At 40.9% G+C, this 21,146-nt stretch overlaps 1 protein-coding gene across 1 annotated transcript in view; it reads right to left on the bottom strand.

Annotated features, from left to right (window-relative positions):
- Positions 1 to 21,146, bottom strand: part of LOC102810061 (charged multivesicular body protein 6-A-like) — a 34,412-nt gene that overhangs the window by 2,792 nt on the left and 10,474 nt on the right. The window contains exons 2-6 of the mRNA XM_085502597.1: positions 20,147 to 20,230; positions 17,041 to 17,150; positions 15,363 to 15,537; positions 15,156 to 15,221; positions 14,487 to 14,625 (exon numbers count right to left, since the gene is read on the bottom strand). Coding sequence (XP_085358723.1) covers positions 14,487 to 14,625; positions 15,156 to 15,221; positions 15,363 to 15,537; positions 17,041 to 17,150; positions 20,147 to 20,212 — 556 coding nt within the window. The 5' untranslated portion in view covers positions 20,213 to 20,230. The remainder of the gene's footprint in view (positions 1 to 14,486; positions 14,626 to 15,155; positions 15,222 to 15,362; positions 15,538 to 17,040; positions 17,151 to 20,146; positions 20,231 to 21,146) is intronic.

Below are 21,146 nucleotides of genomic sequence, written 5' to 3'. Positions count from 1 at the left end.
CAGGGAGCCAACATACACGATGGGATGCAACTCAGGGAGCCAACATACACGATGGGATGCAACTCAGGGAGCCAACATACATGATGGGATGCAACTCAGGGAGCCAACATACATGATGGGATGCAACTCAGGGAGCCAACATACATGATGGGATGCAACTCAGGGAGCCAACATACATGATGGGATGCAACTCAGGGAGCCAACATACATGATGGGATGCAACTCAGGGAGCCAACATACATGATGGGATGCAACTCAGGGAGCCAACATACATGATGGGATGCAACTCAGGGAGCCAACATACACGATGGGATGCAACTCAGGGAGCCAACGTACACGATGGGATGCAACTCAGGGAGCCAACATACATGATGGGATGCAACTCAGGGAGCCAACATACATGATGGGATGCAACTCAGGGAGCCAACGTACACGATGGGATGCAACTCAGGGAGCCAACGTACACGATGGGATGCAACTCAGGGGGCCAACGTACACGATGGGATGCAACTCAGGGAGCCAACATACATGATGGGATGCAACTCAGGGAGCCAACATACATGATGGGATGCAACTCAGGGAGCCAACATACATGATGGGATGCAACTCAGGGAGCCAACATACATGATGGGATGCAACTCAGGGAGCCAACATACATGATGGGATGCAACTCAGGGAGCCAACATACATGATGGGATGCAACTCAGGGAGCCAACATACATGATGGGATGCAACTCAGGGAGCCAACATACATGATGGGATGCAACTCAGGGAGCCAACATACATGATGGGATGCAACTCAGGGAGCCAACATACATGATGGGATGCAACTCAGGGAGCCAACATACATGATGGGATGCAACTCAGGGAGCCAACATACATGATGGGATGCAACTCAGGGAGCCAACATACATGATGGGATGCAACTCAGGGAGCCAACGTACACGATGGGATGCAACTCAGGGGGCCAACGTACACGATGGGATGCAACTCAGGGAGCCAACATACACGATGGGATGCAACTCAGGGAGCCAACATACATGATGGGATGCAACTCAGGGAGCCAACATACATGATGGGATGCAACTCAGGGAGCCAACATACATGATGGGATGCAACTCAGGGAGCCAACATACATGATGGGATGCAACTCAGGGAGCCAACATACATGATGGGATGCAACTCAGGGAGCCAACATACATGATGGGATGCAACTCAGGGAGCCAACATACATGATGGGATGCAACTCAGGGAGCCAACATACATGATGGGATGCAACTCAGGGAGCCAACATACATGATGGGATGCAACTCAGGGAGCCAACATACATGATGGGATGCAACTCAGGGAGCCAACATACATGATGGGATGCAACTCAGGGAGCCAACATACATGATGGGATGCAACTCAGGGAGCCAACATACATGATGGGATGCAACTCAGGGAGCCAACATACATGATGGGATGCAACTCAGGGAGCCAACATACATGATGGGATGCAACTCAGGGAGCCAACATACATGATGGGATGCAACTCAGGGAGCCAACATACATGATGGGATGCAACTCAGGGGGCCAACGTACACGATGGGATGCAACTCAGGGGGCCAACGTACACGATGGGATGCAACTCAGGGAGCCAACATACATGATGGGATGCAACTCAGGGAGCCAACATACATGATGGGATGCAACTCAGGGAGCCAACATACATGATGGGATGCAACTCAGGGAGCCAACGTACATGATGGGATGCAACTCAGGGAGCCAACGTACACGATGGGATGCAACTCAGGGAGCCAACATACATGATGGGATGCAACTCAGGGAGCCAACATACATGATGGGATGCAACTCAGGGAGCCAACATACATGATGGGATGCAACTCAGGGAGCCAACATACATGATGGGATGCAACTCAGGGAGCCAACGTACACGATGGGATGCAACTCAGGGGGCCAACGTACACGATGGGATGCAACTCAGGGAGCCAACATACACGATGGGATGCAACTCAGGGAGCCAACATACATGATGGGATGCAACTCAGGGAGCCAACATACATGATGGGATGCAACTCAGGGAGCCAACATACATGATGGGATGCAACTCAGGGAGCCAACATACATGATGGGATGCAACTCAGGGAGCCAACATACATGATGGGATGCAACTCAGGGAGCCAACATACATGATGGGATGCAACTCAGGGAGCCAACATACATGATGGGATGCAACTCAGGGAGCCAACATACATGATGGGATGCAACTCAGGGAGCCAACATACATGATGGAATGCAACTCAGGGAGCCAACATACATGATGGGATGCAACTCAGGGAGCCAACATACATGATGGGATGCAACTCAGGGAGCCAACATACATGATGGGATGCAACTCAGGGAGCCAACATACATGATGGGATGCAACTCAGGGAGTCAACATACATGATGGGATGCAACTCAGGGAGCCAACATACATGATGGGATGCAACTCAGGGAGCCAACATACATGATGGGATGCAACTCAGGGAGCCAACATACATGATGGGATGCAACTCAGGGAGCCAACATACATGATGGGATGCAACTCAGGGAGCCAACGTACACGATGGGATGCAACTCAGGGGGCCAACGTACACGATGGGATGCAACTCAGGGAGCCAACATACATGATGGGATGCAACTCAGGGAGCCAACATACATGATGGGATGCAACTCAGGGAGCCAACATACATGATGGGATGCAACTCAGGGAGCCAACATACATGATGGGATGCAACTCAGGGAGCCAACGTACACGATGGGATGCAACTCAGGGGGCCAACGTACACGATGGGATGCAACTCAGGGAGCCAACATACATGATGGGATGCAACTCAGGGAGCCAACATACATGATGGGATGCAACTCAGGGAGCCAACGTACACGATGGGATGCAACTCAGGGAGCCAACATACATGATGGGATGCAACTCAGGGAGCCAACATACATGATGGGATGCAACTCAGGGAGCCAACATACACGATGGGATGCAACTCAGGGGGCCAACGTACACGATGGGATGCAACTCAGGGAGCCAACATACATGATGGGATGCAACTCAGGGAGCCAACATACATGATGGGATGCAACTCAGGGAGCCAACGTACACGATGGGATGCAACTCAGGGGGCCAACGTACACGATGGGGAGCAACTCAGGGAGGTATGTACGACCTAGAAATAGTGCCGTATGCGAGTACCAAGTTGCGAGTCGCAAGTAGCAAAATATGCCATATGCTAGTGGTAAAAACGGCATATGCGAGTTGTAAAATGTATCGTTTGCTAGTAGCAAAAAAGCCCTATGCAAGGGGTAATACAAAGGCTTGTAACGTTTGCTTATAATATAACAACGTACGTTCAATTGTGTTTTATCACAGTAAAATCAAATATTTACCATGGTTTTGAAATGATGTGTACATGGTTGGTTAAGATTGGCATGATGCTGTTAAGGTTTTTATTTTAGGGGCGATCGATTCATATATAAAAATAATGGTAGCAAAGAGATGTCAACGCGATCTAGCCGAGGTGTCAACCGGCGCACGCCGCCCTGTACTCAACATTACAGTCGACTAGTGTACGCGGATTACATTGCGAAGGTCGCAAATAAAAGCAGTTTTAACTACTATTTCCAGTGCTTTTTGTTTATATCAAAAAGTTCGTTCAGTCGTTTGCATAGAATCGATGTTTGCTCTTCACGAAATTGCACAGGAAACGTGACAGCACAATAATTTAATAAACGGCCATGACCAGCCAGCACACTCCGCATAACATGTGAAAATTGTTTTTTCTTTCGGTAAAATTAGTATGAACCCGTAGTCAGCGATTAAAGAATCATAGAATTATAATTGTAGTTAGTAAAAACGGGTGCATGTTCACCGAAGGGTCACAGAATTCTTGTGTCACGCGCCGCCGTTTAAATGAAGACAATGGCAGGTTTCAAAAGTAGTCACACCTCGGAGAGGTGTTAAATTTGCCACAACCCAAGTGTTAACTAGCACACAATTCCATAATACATAATATATAATAAAGAAATAAAGTGGATGTTGAGACGAGACGTCCCTCACACATGGAATGTATTTACACGCAACCCGGATCAAATTTGAATTGAAACAAAGAAGCGTCTGCCGTTGCTTGGTCAGGATAGAGAGACAATTTTCATGGGTAAATGCTAGTAGAAGACCCTCAATGCCCCCAAATACTTTGACCTAAGATATTGCACAATTCACGACATATATGCACGAGCCGCAGGGGAGTGCATATATGGAGTGAATTGTGCAATATCAAGTGGTATACCCAACTTCGGCGGGGGTTATTGCTATTATATTATACCAGTATATTGAAAATTCGATAAAACTTTTAAACAAGCAGCCTGTCGGCTGAGATAGCTCCGCTGTTAGCAATGCACATGGCAATTAAAGAACAGAAAATATCATTAGAAAATGAATAAATCTGAGAGAGGTCCACATGTAGTACCTATATGTATAATATATCAAAGCAATTGGACTTGCGGTTTTCAACAAGAAGTCGAAAATATCACTTTTTACCAAAAATTACAAAAATATTCATCAAAATTAGAGAATTAAAGATATCATCATGAAATGAACAAATCTGAGAGAGGTCCACATGTAGTACCTATATATGTAATATCAAAGCAATTGGACTTGCGGTTTTCAACAAGAAGTCGAAAATATCACTTTTTACCAAAAATTACAAAAATATTCACCAAAATTAGAGAATTAAAGATATCATTACAAAATGAACAAATCTGAGAGAGGTCCACATGTAGTACCTATATATGTAATATCAAAGCAATTGGACTTGCAGTTTTCAACAAGAAGTCGAAAATATCACTTTTTACCAAAAATTACAAAAATATTCATCAAAATTAGAGAATTAAAGATATCATCATGAAATGAACAAATCTGAGAGAGGTCCACATGTAGTACCTATATATGTAATATCAAAGCAATTGGACTTGCGGTTTTCAACAAGAAGTCGAAAATATCACTTTTTACCAAAAATTACAAAAATATTCACCGAAATTAGAGAATTAAAGATATCATTACAAAATGAACAAATCTGAGAGAGGTCCACATGTAGTACCTATATATGTAATATCAAAACAATTGGACTTGCGGTTTTCAACAAGAAGTCGAAAATATCACTTTTTACCAAAAATTACAAAAATATTCACCAAAATTAGAGAATTAAAGATATCATTACAAAATGAACAAATCTGAGAGAGGTCCACATGTAGTACCTATATATGTAATATCAAAGCAATTGGACTTGCAGTTTTCAACAAGAAGTCGAAAATATCACTTTTTACCAAAAATTACAAAAATATTCACCAAAATTAGAGAATTAAAGATATCATTACAAAATGAACAAATCTGAGAGAGGTCCACATGTAGTACCTATATATGTAATATCAAAGCAATTGGACTTGCGGTTTTCAACAAGAGGTCGAAAATATCACTTTTTACCAAAAATTACAAAAATATTCACCAAAATTAGAGAATTGAAGATATCATTACAAAATGAACAAATCTGAGAGAGGTCCACATGTAGTACCTATATATGTAATATCAAAGCAATTGGACTTGCGGTTTTCAACAAGAAGTCGAAAATATCACTTTTTACTAAAAATGACAAAAATATTCACCAAAATTAGAGAATTGAAGATATCATCATGAAATGAACAAATCTGAGAGAGGTCTACCCAAGGTACATATACACCAAGTATCAAAGCATTCAGGCTTGTAGTTTTCAAGAAGAAGTCGAAAAAGTAAAACATTGACACGGACGACGACGACGGACGGACGACGACGGACAATCACTCATATGATAAGCTCTGCTCGACAAAGTCGACAGCGGAGCTAAAAAAGAGTTTACTTTCATCTACTAAAAGATCATGATTATGGCCCTTGAACATGAATATTTATAAGAATAGTATGTAGTTGTACGCTGAATGCATACAAAAATTACATGCGCAACACAGTTCAAATTGAATACAAACTAATTTGTATTCCACATGAAAAAAAACATATCCACGTTGAATAGAGCAGCGTAAACACACAAATTAGCATAACAAAGGATGACCTTTCTGACCTTTTACTGACACACAACGCGATTTGAAATACAGGGTTGTGTACAGTTTGGATCATTTAAACAACGGATTTTCCACGTTTTCACTCCGGTTTTTGTACAATTTGGACTGTAATTTGCCCATTGAAAGTACAGTTGTGAAATAAACCGGTTTTGTGACTCATCATACTAATTGTAACTGTGGATATTTGACATTCAGCGGGACGCGGCGGGACGCGGTGTATCATGTATGGCGACTGGCACAGCGACCTCAGTTCCAACATCTGACCTGGATACCTTTGGTATAACCTAGGTTTTGTGACAGTATGACTGACAAGTTTTGTCGTTGTTCTGGGGTAAGTTTGATGGTGTAAGATCGGATTTTCGCATCGTTTTTGTGACACGTACATGATATGCCTTATCTCAACTCCGGCCGAAAGACTTTGCACGCCGTCGCTCTAATACAGTGGTTGGTGTACACTCGGCACAAATCTGTAGCTTTCGAAATTACCTTCATCATCTCCTGTAATTTATTTACCCATAGTGAAGAATTACAATACCATATATCGTCGTCGAATCCTGCGTTGTCCCGTGTTTTTTGAAACAGATGACAATTACCCAGGTGCACTGCAATTTTGTCAGCTGCCGCTACCGGACACCGGTTGTTATTGGTGGCTTACATTTTTGCCTGTGACTCATAGTTTTTTGCATTTTTATGTCATTAAATCCCTCAATTATATCTTGTACTTTAAGATCATGTTTTCTTTGTTGTAAGTTCGCAATCCATCTCAAAGTAACAACACTGAGAACATAGCGTTCTGGCGTTCGTGTAGGCACCTCACGGTGTTAAGGGACGGTGGTTTAGGTTTGTGTGGCGAACGACAATCACCCAACGACCGACGCTCACAACTTGGATCCCACCATTAACAAAAAGCAATATTATAGTTATATAACTTTTCAGATGTTTTGAATTCAGTATTTTTTTCAATATTCTTCTAAAATTCAACCACTATATTTACCTAAAAATCAAATAATACCGGTTTTATGTATTTCCGTATTAAACCTGTAGTCAATTCATGTTCCAGGGCCACTTGGTTTAGCCGTGCATTATCAGCCAATATACCATGGATTGCATATGCAAATTTTGTGTTTGGACCAATCAAATCAATGGATTAACACCATCAATATACTGGTATAATATAATATGTATTACGGAATTGTGTGCTAGTTAACACTTGGGTTTGTGGCAAATTTAACACCTCTCCGAGGTGTGACTACTTTTGAAACCTGCCATTGTCTTCATTTAAACGGCGGCGCGTGACACAAGAATTCTGTGACCCTTCGGTGAACATGCACCCGTTTTTACTAACTACAATTATAATTCTATGATTCTTTAATCGCTGACTACGGGTTCATACTAATATTACCGAAAGAAAAAACAATTTTCACATGTTATGTGGAGTGTGCTGGCTGGTCATGGCCGTTTATTAAATTATTGTGCTGTCACGTTTCCTGTGCAATTTCGTGAAGAGCAAACATCGATTCTATGCAAACAACTGAACGAACTTTTTGATATAAACACTTAAATGAATAATAAACAAAAACCACTGGAAATAGTAGTTAAAACTGCTTTTATTTGCGACCTTCGCAATGTAATCCGCGTACACTAGTCGACTGTAATGTTGAGTACAGGGCGGCGTGCGCCGATTGACACCTCGGCTAGATCGCGTTGACACCTATTTGCTACCATTATTTTTATATATGAATCGTCCCTAAAATAAAAACCTTAACAGCATCATGCCAATCTTAACCAACCATGTACACATCATTTCATAACCATGGTAAATATTTGATTTTACTGTGATAAAACACAATTGAACGTACGTTGTTATATTATAAGCAGGGGGCCAATGTACACGATGGGGAGCAACTCAGGGGGGCCAACATACACGATGGGGAGCAACTCAGGGGGCCAATGTACACGATGGGATGCAACTCAGGCGGCCAACGTACACTATGGGGAGCAACTCAGGGGGCCAACGTACACAATGGGGAACAACTCAGGGGGCCAACGTATACTATGGGGAGCAACTCAGGGGGCCAACATACATGATGGGGAGCAACTCAGGGGGCCAATGTACATGATGGGGAGCAACTCGGGGGCCAACGTACACGATGGGGAACAACTCAGGGGGCCAACGTACACTATGGGGAGCAACTCAGGGGGCCAACGTACACAATGGGGAACAACTCAGGGGGCCAACGTACACTATGGGGAGCAACTCAGGGGGCCAACGTACACGATGGTGCAACTCAGGGGGCCAACGTACACTATGGGGAGCAACTCAGGGGGCCATTATACATGATGAGGAGCAACTCAGGGGGTCATTATAAACGACGAGGAGCAACTCAGGGGGCCATTATACATGATGAGGGGCAACTCAGGGGGCCATTATACACAATGGGGAGCAACTCAGGGGGCCATTATACATGATGAGGAGCAACTCAGGGGGCCATTATACATGATGGGGAGCAACTCAGGGGGCCATTATACATGATGAGGAGCAACTCAGGGGCCATTATACATGATGAGGAGCAACTCAGGGGGCCATTATACACGATGGGGAGCAACTCAGGGGGCCATTATACACGATGGGGAGCAACTCAGGGGGCCATTATACATGATGGGGAGCAACTCAGGGGGCAATTATACATGATGAGGAGCAACTTAGGGGGCCATTATACACGATGAGGAGCAACTCAGGGGGCCATTATACATGATGGGGAGCAACTCAGGGGGCCATTATACATGATGAGGAGCAACTCAGGGGCCATTATACATGATGAGGAGCAACTCAGGGGGCCATTATACATGATGGGGAGCAACTCAGGGGGCCATTATACATGATGGGGAGCAACTCAGGGGGCCATTATACACGATGGGGAGCAACTCAGGGGGCCATTATACATGATGGGGAGCAACTCAGGGGGCAATTATACATGATGAGGAGCAACTTAGGGGGCCATTATACACGATGGGGAGCAACTCAGGGGGCCAACGTACATGATGGGGAGCAACTCAGGGGGCCATTATACATGATGGGGAGCAACTCAGGGGCCATTATACACGATGGGGAGCAACTCAGGGGGCCATTATACACGATGGGGAGCAACTCAGGGGGCCATTATACATGATGGGGAGCAACTCAGGGGGCAATTATACATGATGAGGAGCAACTTAGGGGGCCATTATACACGATGGGGAGCAACTCAGGGGGCCAACGTACATGATGGGGAGCAACTCAGGGGGCCATTATACATGATGGGGAGCAACTCAGGGGCCATTATGCATGATGGGGAGCAACTCAGGGGCCATTATACATGATGGAGAGCAACTCAGGGGGCCATTATACATGATGAGGAGCAACTCAGGGGGCCATTATACATGATGGGGAGCAACTCAGGGGGCCAACGTACACGATGGGGAGCAACTCAGGGGGCCATTATACATGATGGGGAGCAACTCAGGGGCCATTATACATGATGGGGAGCAACTCAGGGGCCATTATACATGATGGGGAGCAACTCAGGGGCCATTATACATGATGAGGAGCAACTCAGGGGGCCATTATACATGATGGGGAGCAACTCAGGGGGCCATTATACATGATGAGGAGCAACTCAGGGGGCCATTATACATGATGGGGAGCAACTCAGGGGGCCATTATACATGATGAGGAGCAACTCAGGGGGCCATTATACACGATGGGGAGCAACTCAGGGGGCCATTATACACGATGGGCAGTCATACACAAAGGGATGCCGGATGTAACTTGGAGGCTGTTGTACACAAAGGGATGTAACTTGGAGGCAGTTGTACATGATTGGATGTAACTTGGAGGCCATTGTACATGATGGGATGTAACTTGGAGGCCGTTGTACATGATGGGATGTAACTTGGAGGCCGTTGTACATGATGGGATGTAACTTGGAGGCCGTTGTATATGATGGGATGTAACTTGGAGACCGTTGTACATGATGGGATGTAACTTGGAGGCCGTTGTACATGATGGGATGTAACTTGGAGGCCGTTGTACATGATGGGATGTAACTTGGAGCCGTTGTACATGATGGGATGTAACTTGGAGGCCATTGTACATGATGGGATGTAACTTGGAAGCCGTTGTACATGATGGGATGTAACTTGGAGGCCATTGTACATGATGGGATGCAACTTGGAGGCCGTTGTACATGATGGGATGTAACTTGGAGGCCGTTGTACATGATGGGATGTAACTTGGAGGCCGTTGTACATGATGGGATGTAACTTGGAGGCTGTTGTACATGATGGGATGTAACTTGGAGGCTGTTGTACATGATGGGATGTAACTTGGAGTTTGTTGTACATGATGGGATGTAACTTGGAGGCTGTTGTACATGATGGGATGTAACTTGGAGGCCGTTGTACATGATGGGATGTAACTTGGAGGCCGTTGTACATGATGGGATGTAACTTGGAGTTTGTTGTACATGATGGGATGTAACTTGGAGACCGTTGTACATGATGGGATGTAACTTGGAGGCCGTTGTACATGATGGGATGTAACTTGGAGGCTGTTGTACATGATGGGATGTAACTTGGAGGCCGTTGTACATGATGGGATGTAACTTGGAGGCTGTTGTACATGATGGGATGTAACTTGGAGGCTGTTGTACATGATGGGATGTAACTTGGAGATCGTTGTACATGATGGGATGTAACTTGGAGGCCGTTGTACATGATGGGATGTAACTTGGAGTTTGTTGTACATGATGGGATGTAACTTGGAGTTTGTTGTACATGATGGGATGTAACTTGGAGACCGTTGTACATGATGGGATGTAACTTGGAGGCCGTTGTACATGATGGGATGTAACTTGGAGACCGTTGTACATGATGGGATGTAACTTGGAGGCCGTTGTACATGATGGGATGTAACTTGGAGTTTGTTGTACATGATGGGATGTAACTTGGAGGCCATTGTACATGATGGGATGTAACTTGGAGTTTGTTGTACATGATGGGATGTAACTTGGAGTTTGTTGTACATGATGGGATGTAACTTGGAGGCTGTTGTACATGATGGGATGTAACTTGGAGTTTGTTGTACATGATGGGATGTAACTTGGAGGCCGTTGTACATGATGGGATGTAACTTGGAGTTTGTTGTACATGATGGGATGTAACTTGGAGGCCGTTGTACATGATGGGATGTAACTTGGAGGCTGTTGTACATGATGGGATGTAACTTGGAGTTTGTTGTACATGATGAGATGTAACTTGGAGTTTGTTGTACATGATGGGATGTAACTTGGAGTTTGTTGTACATGATGGGATGTAACTTGGAGGCCGTTGTACATGATGGGATGTAACTTGGAGGCCGTTGTACATGATGGGATGTAACTTGGAGGCCGTTGTACATGATGGGATGTAACTTGGAGGCCGTTGTACATGATGGGATGTAACTTGGAGGCTGTTGTACATGATGGGATGTAACTTGGAGGCCGTTGTACATGATGGGATGTAACTTGGAGGCCGTTGTATACATGATGGGATGTAACTTGGAGGCTGTTGTACATGATGGGATGTAACTTGGAGGCCGTTGTACATGATGGGATGTAACTTGGAGTTTGTTGTACATGATGGGATGTAACTTGGAGGCCGTTGTACATGATGGGATGTAACTTGGAGGCCGTTGTACATGATGGGATGTAACTTGGAGGCCGTTGTACATGATGGGATGTAACTTGGAGGCCGTTGTACATGATGGGATGTAACTTGGAGTTTGTTGTACATGATGGGATGTAACTTGGAGACCGTTGTACATGATGGGATGTAACTTGGAGGCCGTTGTACATGATGGGATGTAACTTGGAGACCGTTGTACATGATGGGATGTAACTTGGAGTTTGTTGTACATGATGGGATGTAACTTGGAGACCGTTGTACATGATGGGATGTAACTTGGAGGCTGTTGTACATGATGGGATGTAACTTGGAAGCCATTGTACATGATGGGATGTAACTTGGAGGCCATTGTACATGATGGGATGTAACTTGGAGGCCATTGTACATGATGGGATGTAACTTGGAGACCGTTGTACATGATGGGATGTAACTTGGAGGCTGTTGTACATGATGGGATGTAACTTGGAGGCCATTGTACATGATGGGATGTAACTTGGAGGCCGTTGTACATGATGGGATGTAACTTGGAGTTTGTTGTACATGATGGGATGTAACTTGGAGGCTGTTGTACATGATGGGATGTAACTTGGAGGCCGTTGTACATGATGGGATGTAACTTGGAGGCCATTGTACATGATGGGATGCAACTTGGAGGCCATTGTACATGATGGGATGTAACTTGGAGGCCGTTGTACATGATGGGATGTAACTTGGAGTTTGTTGTACATGATGGGATGTAACTTGGAGGCTGTTGTACATGATGGGATGTAACTTGGAGGCCGTTGTTCATGATGGGATGTAACTTGGAGGCTGTTGTACATGATGGGATGTAACTTGGAGGCCATTGTACATGATGGGATGTAGCTTAGAGGCCGTTGTACATGATGGGATGTAACTTGGAGGCCGTTGTACATGATGGGATGTAACTTGGAGACCGTTGTACATGATGGGATGTAACTTGGAGACCGTTGTACATGATGGGATGTAACTTGGAGACCGTTGTACATGATGGGATGTAACTTGGAGGCTGTTGTACATGATGGGATGTAACTTGGAGGCCATTGTACATGATGGGATGTAACTTGGAGGCCATTGTACATGATGGGATGTAACTTGGAGGCCGTTGTACATGATGGGATGTAACTTGGAGGCCGTTGTACATGATGGGATGTAACTTGGAGGCTGTTGTACATGATGGGATGTAACTTGGAGGCTGTTGTACATGATGGGATGTAACTTGGAGGCCATTGTACATGATGGGATGTAACTTGGAGGCCGTTGTACATGATGGGATGTAACTTGGAGGCCGTTGTACATGATGGGATGAAACTTGGAGGCCGTTGTACATGATGGGATGAAACTTGGAGGCTGTTGTACATGATGGGATGTAACTTGGAGGCCATTGTACATGATGGGATGTAACTTGGAGGCCGTTGTACATGATGGGATGTAACTTGGAGGCTGTTGTACATGATGGGATGTAACTTGGAGGCCGTTGTACATGATGGGATGAAACTTGGAGGCCATTGTACATGATGGGATGTAGCTTGGAGGCCGTTGTACATGATGGGATGTAACTTGGATGCCGTTGTACATGATGGGATGTAACTTGGAGCCGTTGTACATGATGGGATGTAACTTGGAGGCCGTTGTACATGATGGGATGTAACTTGGAGGCTGTTGTACATGATGGGATGTAACTTGGAGGCCGTTGTACATGATGGGATGAAACTTGGAGGCCATTGTACATGATGGGATGTAACTTGGAGGCCATTGTACATGATGGGATGTAACTTGGAGGCGTTGTACATGATGGGATGTAACTTGGAGGCGTTGTACATGATGGGATGTAACTTGGAGGCTGTTGTACAAGATGGGATGTAACTTGAAGGCTGTTGTACATGATGGGATGTAACTTGGAGGCGTTGTACATGATGGGATGAAACTTGGAGGCCGTTGTACATGATGGGATGTAACTTGGAGGCGTTGTACATGATGGGATGTAACTTGGAGGCGTTGTACATGATGGGATGTAACTTGGAGGCCGTTGTACATGATGGGATGTAACTTGGAGGCCATTGTACATGATGGGATGTAACTTGGAGGCCGTTGTACATGATGGGATGTAACTTGGAGGCTGTTGTACATGATGGGATGTAACTTGGAGGCCATTGTACATGATGGGATGTAACTTGGAGGCCGTTGTACATGATGGGATGTAGCTTGGAGGCTATTGTACATGATGGGATGCAATTTAGAGTTAACCAATGTAATAAACTAATGCAATCACTGGAACAATGCTTCTAAATTTAAATACTGTAAATGCATTCATTAATCGCTGGTTTTTAATTTCTCTATTTTTGCTGATAAGTAAAATCTGTGAATACTTATTCCCTGCCAAGTTTGTGAACTTAATCCCCCACTGCTATTGCCCATAGCATACCAGTAAAAATAGTGAAATTAAACACCAGTAAAAAGGTTTTACGGTATTACATAAATTCAGGTTCACTGTGAATACTGCCCTCTCCCATTAAATACTATACAGATTAAAAGCAGCTGTTCACAACTTTTTCGGTTGCTACTAAAATATTGAACAATTGAAGACAAATTTTGCTTTAAAGCCTTACCTTCAATATGTGGTAATTTATCAGCAGGTACATCAGGAAGTTGTACATCATCAGTTTGTTGTGTAATGGCTTCTAACTCAGCTAGTATTGCATCTTCATCTTCATCTGTTAGACTACCAGCAAGTAATTCGTCAATTTCCTAAACACATATAAATCAACATCTCAGGACACTGTGTGACTTTCTTTTACACATTTTAACATATTGATGAAAACTTTATAATCTTGATTATGTTCAGTAGTCAGTTTGGTTACTGGAGTCAATGAGAAAAGTGCTGTAAATTTTGGTTCAAAATTAATAAAGAAATCTTAGCTTTCATATTAATATTTGAAATTACTGCACGCCTGAAACGTGTAACTTTTCACTCAAGATGGTAACATAATTTTGAAAATGCAATGTTACTAAATAATATTATTGGATTAAGTTTGAATGCCATTCTTCTTTGATCGCTGATACAAAAACTCAAAAACGCAAATATTTGAAATGGGAAGTTTTAAATAAATTATCCATTTTGTTTGCCAGTAGAATGGAGTGTTTGTTACGCTTACTTGGAATGGGAACACATTTTAAAAATATTCTTCAATTAATTAATGAAGGGCTGTGAACTTTTTATAGTTACCAGCCCTGCTGTCTGGAACACAATTTAGAGAACAACATAGATAAAAACATACTCTCTGATATTCAATGCCTTCTTGTGTTTCTTCCATTATTCTTTCTACATCCTCAATAGACATCATCTACAGTAACAAAACAAGATTCAATTATTGCTATGGATACTATAAATTAGTAATATCTTATGTCAATCTGACAGTGACATCAAAACAATTCACTTATGTCAAAGGTCAAATTACATGTAGAAAGGTAATAATATGGTTTACCTGGTGCATTTTCTTGAGGCAATCATTTCCCACTTTGAGTCCTTCTACTACCTGCATTTCTACTTGACTGAATTCAATATCCTGAACTAGCCTATCTAAGTTATCAAGCTGGTTGTCTGTCTTATCAAGTAATTGCTCTTGGTATCTTTTTTTCTTCAATAAAAGTTTTGCTTTTCTAGAATATGAAAATATCAAGTAAAACAAATGAATAATCATACTGAGCATATGTACAATGCATTGTGGGAAATATATTCATATTTTTTTTCTAAAGAGCATGTTACTGAACATATATGCAATGCATTATGCAGACAAATTTATATTTTGAACTACTGCGATCGAATGTCATGTCCTATTTATAGAAGAGATAAGTGCATTGTTTGATAGTGTGTCAACAATGCAAAAACAAAGAAAATAGCAAAACTATTACAACCTTGTCCATTGAGAACCTAGACTGTAAATAACAAGCCATGCATGGCACAGTCCCCATTAGTTATCAAATTTAAGATATATAGTTTTATTTATAGTAATATAGCTGGAATATAACCATGTCAGAAATATGATTTTTTAACATTAAAATGATAGACATTTGTATCTGATCGTCAAACAAGTACTTATTGAGAGATATTGCTCTGGAACAGCATTCAAAATCAGCCATTTTGAATACATGTATATATATAACATGATGTATAACGAATATATAAAATTTGAATATATAATCAGTCAAAGCATTTAAGAGATATGGCTCTGGAAGCCCAATCATTAAAAAAAATGGCCGCCAGTCAGCCATTTTGAATCCAATCTGAAAAATAAAATGACGTGCATCAGGAACCCGTAATGTCTAATATATGTACCAAGTTTGAACAAAATCCATCCATAAATGCCAGAAATGCTTGATATTTGATGATTTTTTAGCACAAAAATGACCACCATTTAGCCATTTTGAATAGAGTCGTCAAACCAATATATCAGTCTATCAATGACATGATGTATAATGAATATTTAAAATTTGAACATAATCAGTGAAAGCAAGTCAGAGATGTGGCACGAGAACCACATTCATTAAAACAAAATGGCCGCCAGTCGGCTATTTTGAATCTTATCTGAAAAACAAAATTATTTGCATCAAGGTCCCATAATGTCTAATGTGTATACCAAGTTTGAACAAAATCCATCTGTAAACAGCTGAAAAATGTTTGATTTTGATGATTTTTAGCACAAAAATGTCCACCATTCGGCCATCTTGAAAAAGATCGTGAGACAAATTGACGTGCATATGTATATAGTATCATGTATGATGTATGTGTGAAGTTTGATTGTGATTGGTCCAGGCATTTCTAAGATACAGGTCCGGACGCATGCACGCACGCACACACACACACACACGCACACACAGAGGTCAAAACATAAGTCCCCGTTTTCGGACTGCATTCGAACGGGGACTAACAAATGTATGGAAGGAAAACAAACTAACAATGCAAAATGTTTTCTTTCCATGACAAAAGTGAGTAAAACAAAACTGCAAAAACAAAGATATTTTGTTGTGTCTATCAAAAATATTAGTTGGTTGCCTTGCCTGTGCATTTTCCTTGAATCAAAGAAATAATCACAAATATATATTTCTAGACTTGAAACTTGACAACACATAATTTATAATTTAGACAATATTGTATGTACTTACTCTTTTTTGCCATCTTTCAGTAGCTTCTTGGCAATTTCCCTTTCTTTTCCCAGTTGAATATTAATTTTTTTCTGATACTGTTTTAGTTTATCTCTTTGTTGCTTGAGTTGCTAATTGAGAAAAACAAAATGTCCATAGGTTGTAAACTATATTTTTATTTGAATTGAAATTTACTTGTACAACAGTTGATAATAAACCACCAGTGCTGCCAGGTATATACCACGAAATATTGCTTCAAAACATAATATTGTGAATTGTATCCAGTGATATTCCTAACTGTGGCATAGTTTATTGCTATTATATTCTATCAACTTTATTTTATTTTGATATAATATGGAAATTTAAAGCACCAAAACCATGTGCTATCTCAGCTGACAGTAGGATTTACCCTTTGGTTACTTGTAATGTAGTCAGTTTGGTTACTTGTGTAATGTAGTCAGTTTGGTTACCTGTGTAATGTAGTCAGTTTGGTTACGTGTGTAATGTAGTCAGTTTGGTTACATGTGTAATGTAGTCAGTTTGTTTACTTGTGTAATGTAGTCAGTTTGGTTACTTGTGTAATGTAGTCAGTTTGGTTACGTGTGTAATGTAGTCAGTTTGGTTACGTGTGTAATGTAGTCAGTTTGGTTACGTGTGTAATGTAGTCAGTTTGGTTACTTGTGTAATGTAGTCAGTTTGGTTACTGGTGTAATGTAGTCAGTTTGGTTACTGGTGTAATGTAGTCAGTTTGGTTACTGGTGTAATGTAGTCAGTTTGGTTACTGGTGTAATGTAGTCAGTTTGGTTACTGGTGTAATGTAGTCAGTTTGGTTACTGGTGTAATGTAGTCAGTTTGGTTACTGGTGTAATGTAGTCAGTTTGGTTACTGGTGTAATGTAGTCAGTTTGGTTACTGGTGTAATGTAGTCAGTTTGGTTACGTGTGTAATGTAGTCAGTTTGGTTACGTGTGTAATGTAGTCAGTTTGGTTACGGGTGTAATGTAGTCAGTTTGGTTACTGGTGTAATGTATTCAGTTTGGTTACTGGTGTAATGTATTCAGTTTGGTTACTGGTGTAATGTAGTCAGTTTAGTTACTGGTGTAATGTAGTCAGTTTAGTTACTGGTGTAATGTAGTCAGTTTGGTTACTGGTGTAATGTAGTCAGTTTGTTTATGTGTATAATGTATTCAGTTTAGTTACTGGTGTAATGTAGTCAGTTTGGTTACTAGTGTAATGTAGTCAGTTTGGTTACATGTGTAATGTAGTCAGTTTGGTTACATGTGTAATGTCGTCAGTTTGGCTACTGGTGTAATGTAGTCAGTTTGGTTACTTGTGTAATGTAGTCAGTTTGGTTACTGGTGTAATGTAGTCAGTTTAGTTACTGGTGTAATGTAGTCAGTTTAGTTACTGGTGTAATGTAGTCAGTTTGGTTACTGGTGTAATGTAGTCAGTTTGGTTATGTGTATAATGTATTCAGTTTGGTTACTGGTGAAATGTAGTCAGTTTGGTTACTAGTGTAATGTAGTCAGTTTGGTTACATGTGTAATGTCGTCAGTTTGGTTACATGTGTAATGTATTCAGTTTGGTTGATGGTGTAATGTATTCAGTTTGGTTGATGGTGTAATGTATTCAGTTTGGTTGATGGTGTAATGTATTCAGTTTGGTTGATGGTGTAATGTATTCAGTTTGGTTGATGGTGTAATGTATTCAGTTTGGTTGATGGTGTAATGTATTCAGTTTGGTTGATGGTGTAATGTATTCAGTTTGGTTGATGGTGTAATGTATTCAGTTTGGTTGATGGTGTAATGTATTCAGTTTGGTTGATGGTGTAATGTATTTAGTTTGGTTGATGGTGTAATGTATTCAGTTTGGTTACTGGTGTAATGTAGTCAGTTTAGTTACTGGTGTAATGTAGTCAGTTTAGTTACTGGTGTAATGTAGTCAGTTTGGTTACTGGTGTAATGTAGTCAGTTTGGTTATGTGTATAATGTATTCAGTTTAGTTACTGGTGTAATGTAGTCAGTTTGGTTACTAGTGTAATGTAGTCAGTTTGGTTACATGTGTAATGTAGTCAGTTTGGTTACATGTGTAATGTCGTCAGTTTGGCTACTGGTGTAATGTAGTCAGTTTGGTTACTTGTGTAATGTAGTCAGTTTGGTTACTGGTGTAATGTAGTCAGTTTAGTTACTGGTGTAATGTAGTCAGTTTAGTTACTGGTGTAATGTAGTCAGTTTGGTTACTGGTGTAATGTAGTCAGTTTGGTTATGTGTATAATGTATTCAGTTTGGTTACTGGTGTAATGTAGTCAGTTTGGTTACTAGTGTAATGTAGTCAGTTTGGTTACATGTGTAATGTCGTCAGTTTGGTTACATGTGTAATGTATTCAGTTTGGTTGATGGTGTAATGTATTCAGTTTGGTTGATGGTGTAATGTATTCAGTTTGGTTGATGGTGTAATGTATTCAGTTTGGTTGATGGTGTAATGTATTCAGTTTGGTTGATGGTGTAATGTATTCAGTTTGGTTGATGGTGTAATGTATTCAGTTTGGTTGATGGTGTAATGTATTCAGTTTGGTTGATGGTGTAATGTATTCAGTTTGGTTGATGGTGTAATGTATTCAGTTTGGTTGATGGTGTAATGTATTCAGTTTGGTTGATGGTGTAATGTATTCAGTTTGGTTGATGGTGTAATGTATTCAGTTTGGTTGATGGTGTAATGTATTCAGTTTGGTTGATGGTGTAATGTATTCAGTTTGGTTGATGGTGTAATGTATTCAGTTTGGTTGATGGTGTAATGTATTCAGTTTGGTTGATGGTGTAATGTATTCAGTTTGGTTGATGGTGTAATGTATTTAGTTTGGTTGATGGTGTAATGTGTTTAGTTTGGTTGATGGTGTAATGTATTCAGTTTGGTTGATGGTGTAATGTATTCAGTTTGGTTGATGGTGTAATGTGTTTAGTTTGGTTGATGGTGTAATGTATTTAGTTTGGTTGATGGTGTAATGTATTTAGTTTGGTTGATGGTGTAATGTATTTAGTTTGGTTACTGGTGTAATGTATTTAGTTTGGTTGATGGTATAATGTGAGTATGAATTGAGGTAAAAAAGTTTTTCAGTCACATAATACTCACTAGTACAGCTTTGTCTTGTTCTGTCACTCGAGATTGTTGTTTTTTTTTCCCAAATATATTTCCCATATTCACAATTATATAACCCTGCAATACAACAATACAATGTAAGCAATGAACATCATAAAGAGAGTTATACATTCCAGTAATTATCTATATCATCAGAATATACAGTGGGGTAAACATTACAATAACCAAATTACAGATAAACTCCATACATGTAACTCTGAAATTAAGAATGGCAATAAAATGAGTAGAGTGACGCAGTACCATCATCTTTACTTAGTTTGCAACCTTCTAATTATTGATTTTATTTTTATTACATGACAAGTCTATGAATACTCTTCTCTGTAAAGCCACTAATTGATAAGTATAACAATAAAGCTTGATTACTAAAAAATAACATAAATGGTCAGTGTGTACCAGTTTATTGTATTGTAAGCATACCCACATATGGAGTATGTTTCACAACCAAACATTTAAAAAGAGAGGGTCGTCACCTGTGCATGCATGGGAATTGAGTCCCAAGAGACAACAACACATGATAAAAATGCAAAGGCTCATGGGTAGATGTCTGTTTGTAAACAATGACATGCTATGGTCAACTGATGCATGCGAGGGTGACAACTTCCCCGCTTTAAACAAGTAGCCTATGATAAGCTGATTTTACTGTTTGACATCCATAATGATAACATAGTTGAACTCTGGTGACCTTGCCATTTGTTATATAATATAATTCCCTTTAACATAGTTTGTTTCAATATAAATATGCATTGTCATAATTAATTTTGAATATAAAAAAGTTTTGGGGTTGAAACAACAGTGGGGAATCAGTCTACCGAATGTCCTTTAAAGATGTAAATATCTTACAAAAACATTGGTGCCTTATTTGTTTAATTATTTTAAGGGACATAATTTCCAGCTTTATTCAAAGTAATTCAGATATTTTAGTATAAAAACAAATGCCTCATCTCAGAAAAAAAGTACTGCATTTAGAAGTGAT

This window comes from Saccoglossus kowalevskii, chromosome 8 (assembly GCF_978046115.1).
Source record: "Saccoglossus kowalevskii chromosome 8, keSacKowa6.1, whole genome shotgun sequence".
Taxonomy (NCBI): Eukaryota; Metazoa; Hemichordata; class Enteropneusta; family Harrimaniidae; genus Saccoglossus; species Saccoglossus kowalevskii.
Note: the sequence above shows the minus strand (reverse complement) of the source record. Positions and strands in the feature narration are given on the sequence as shown.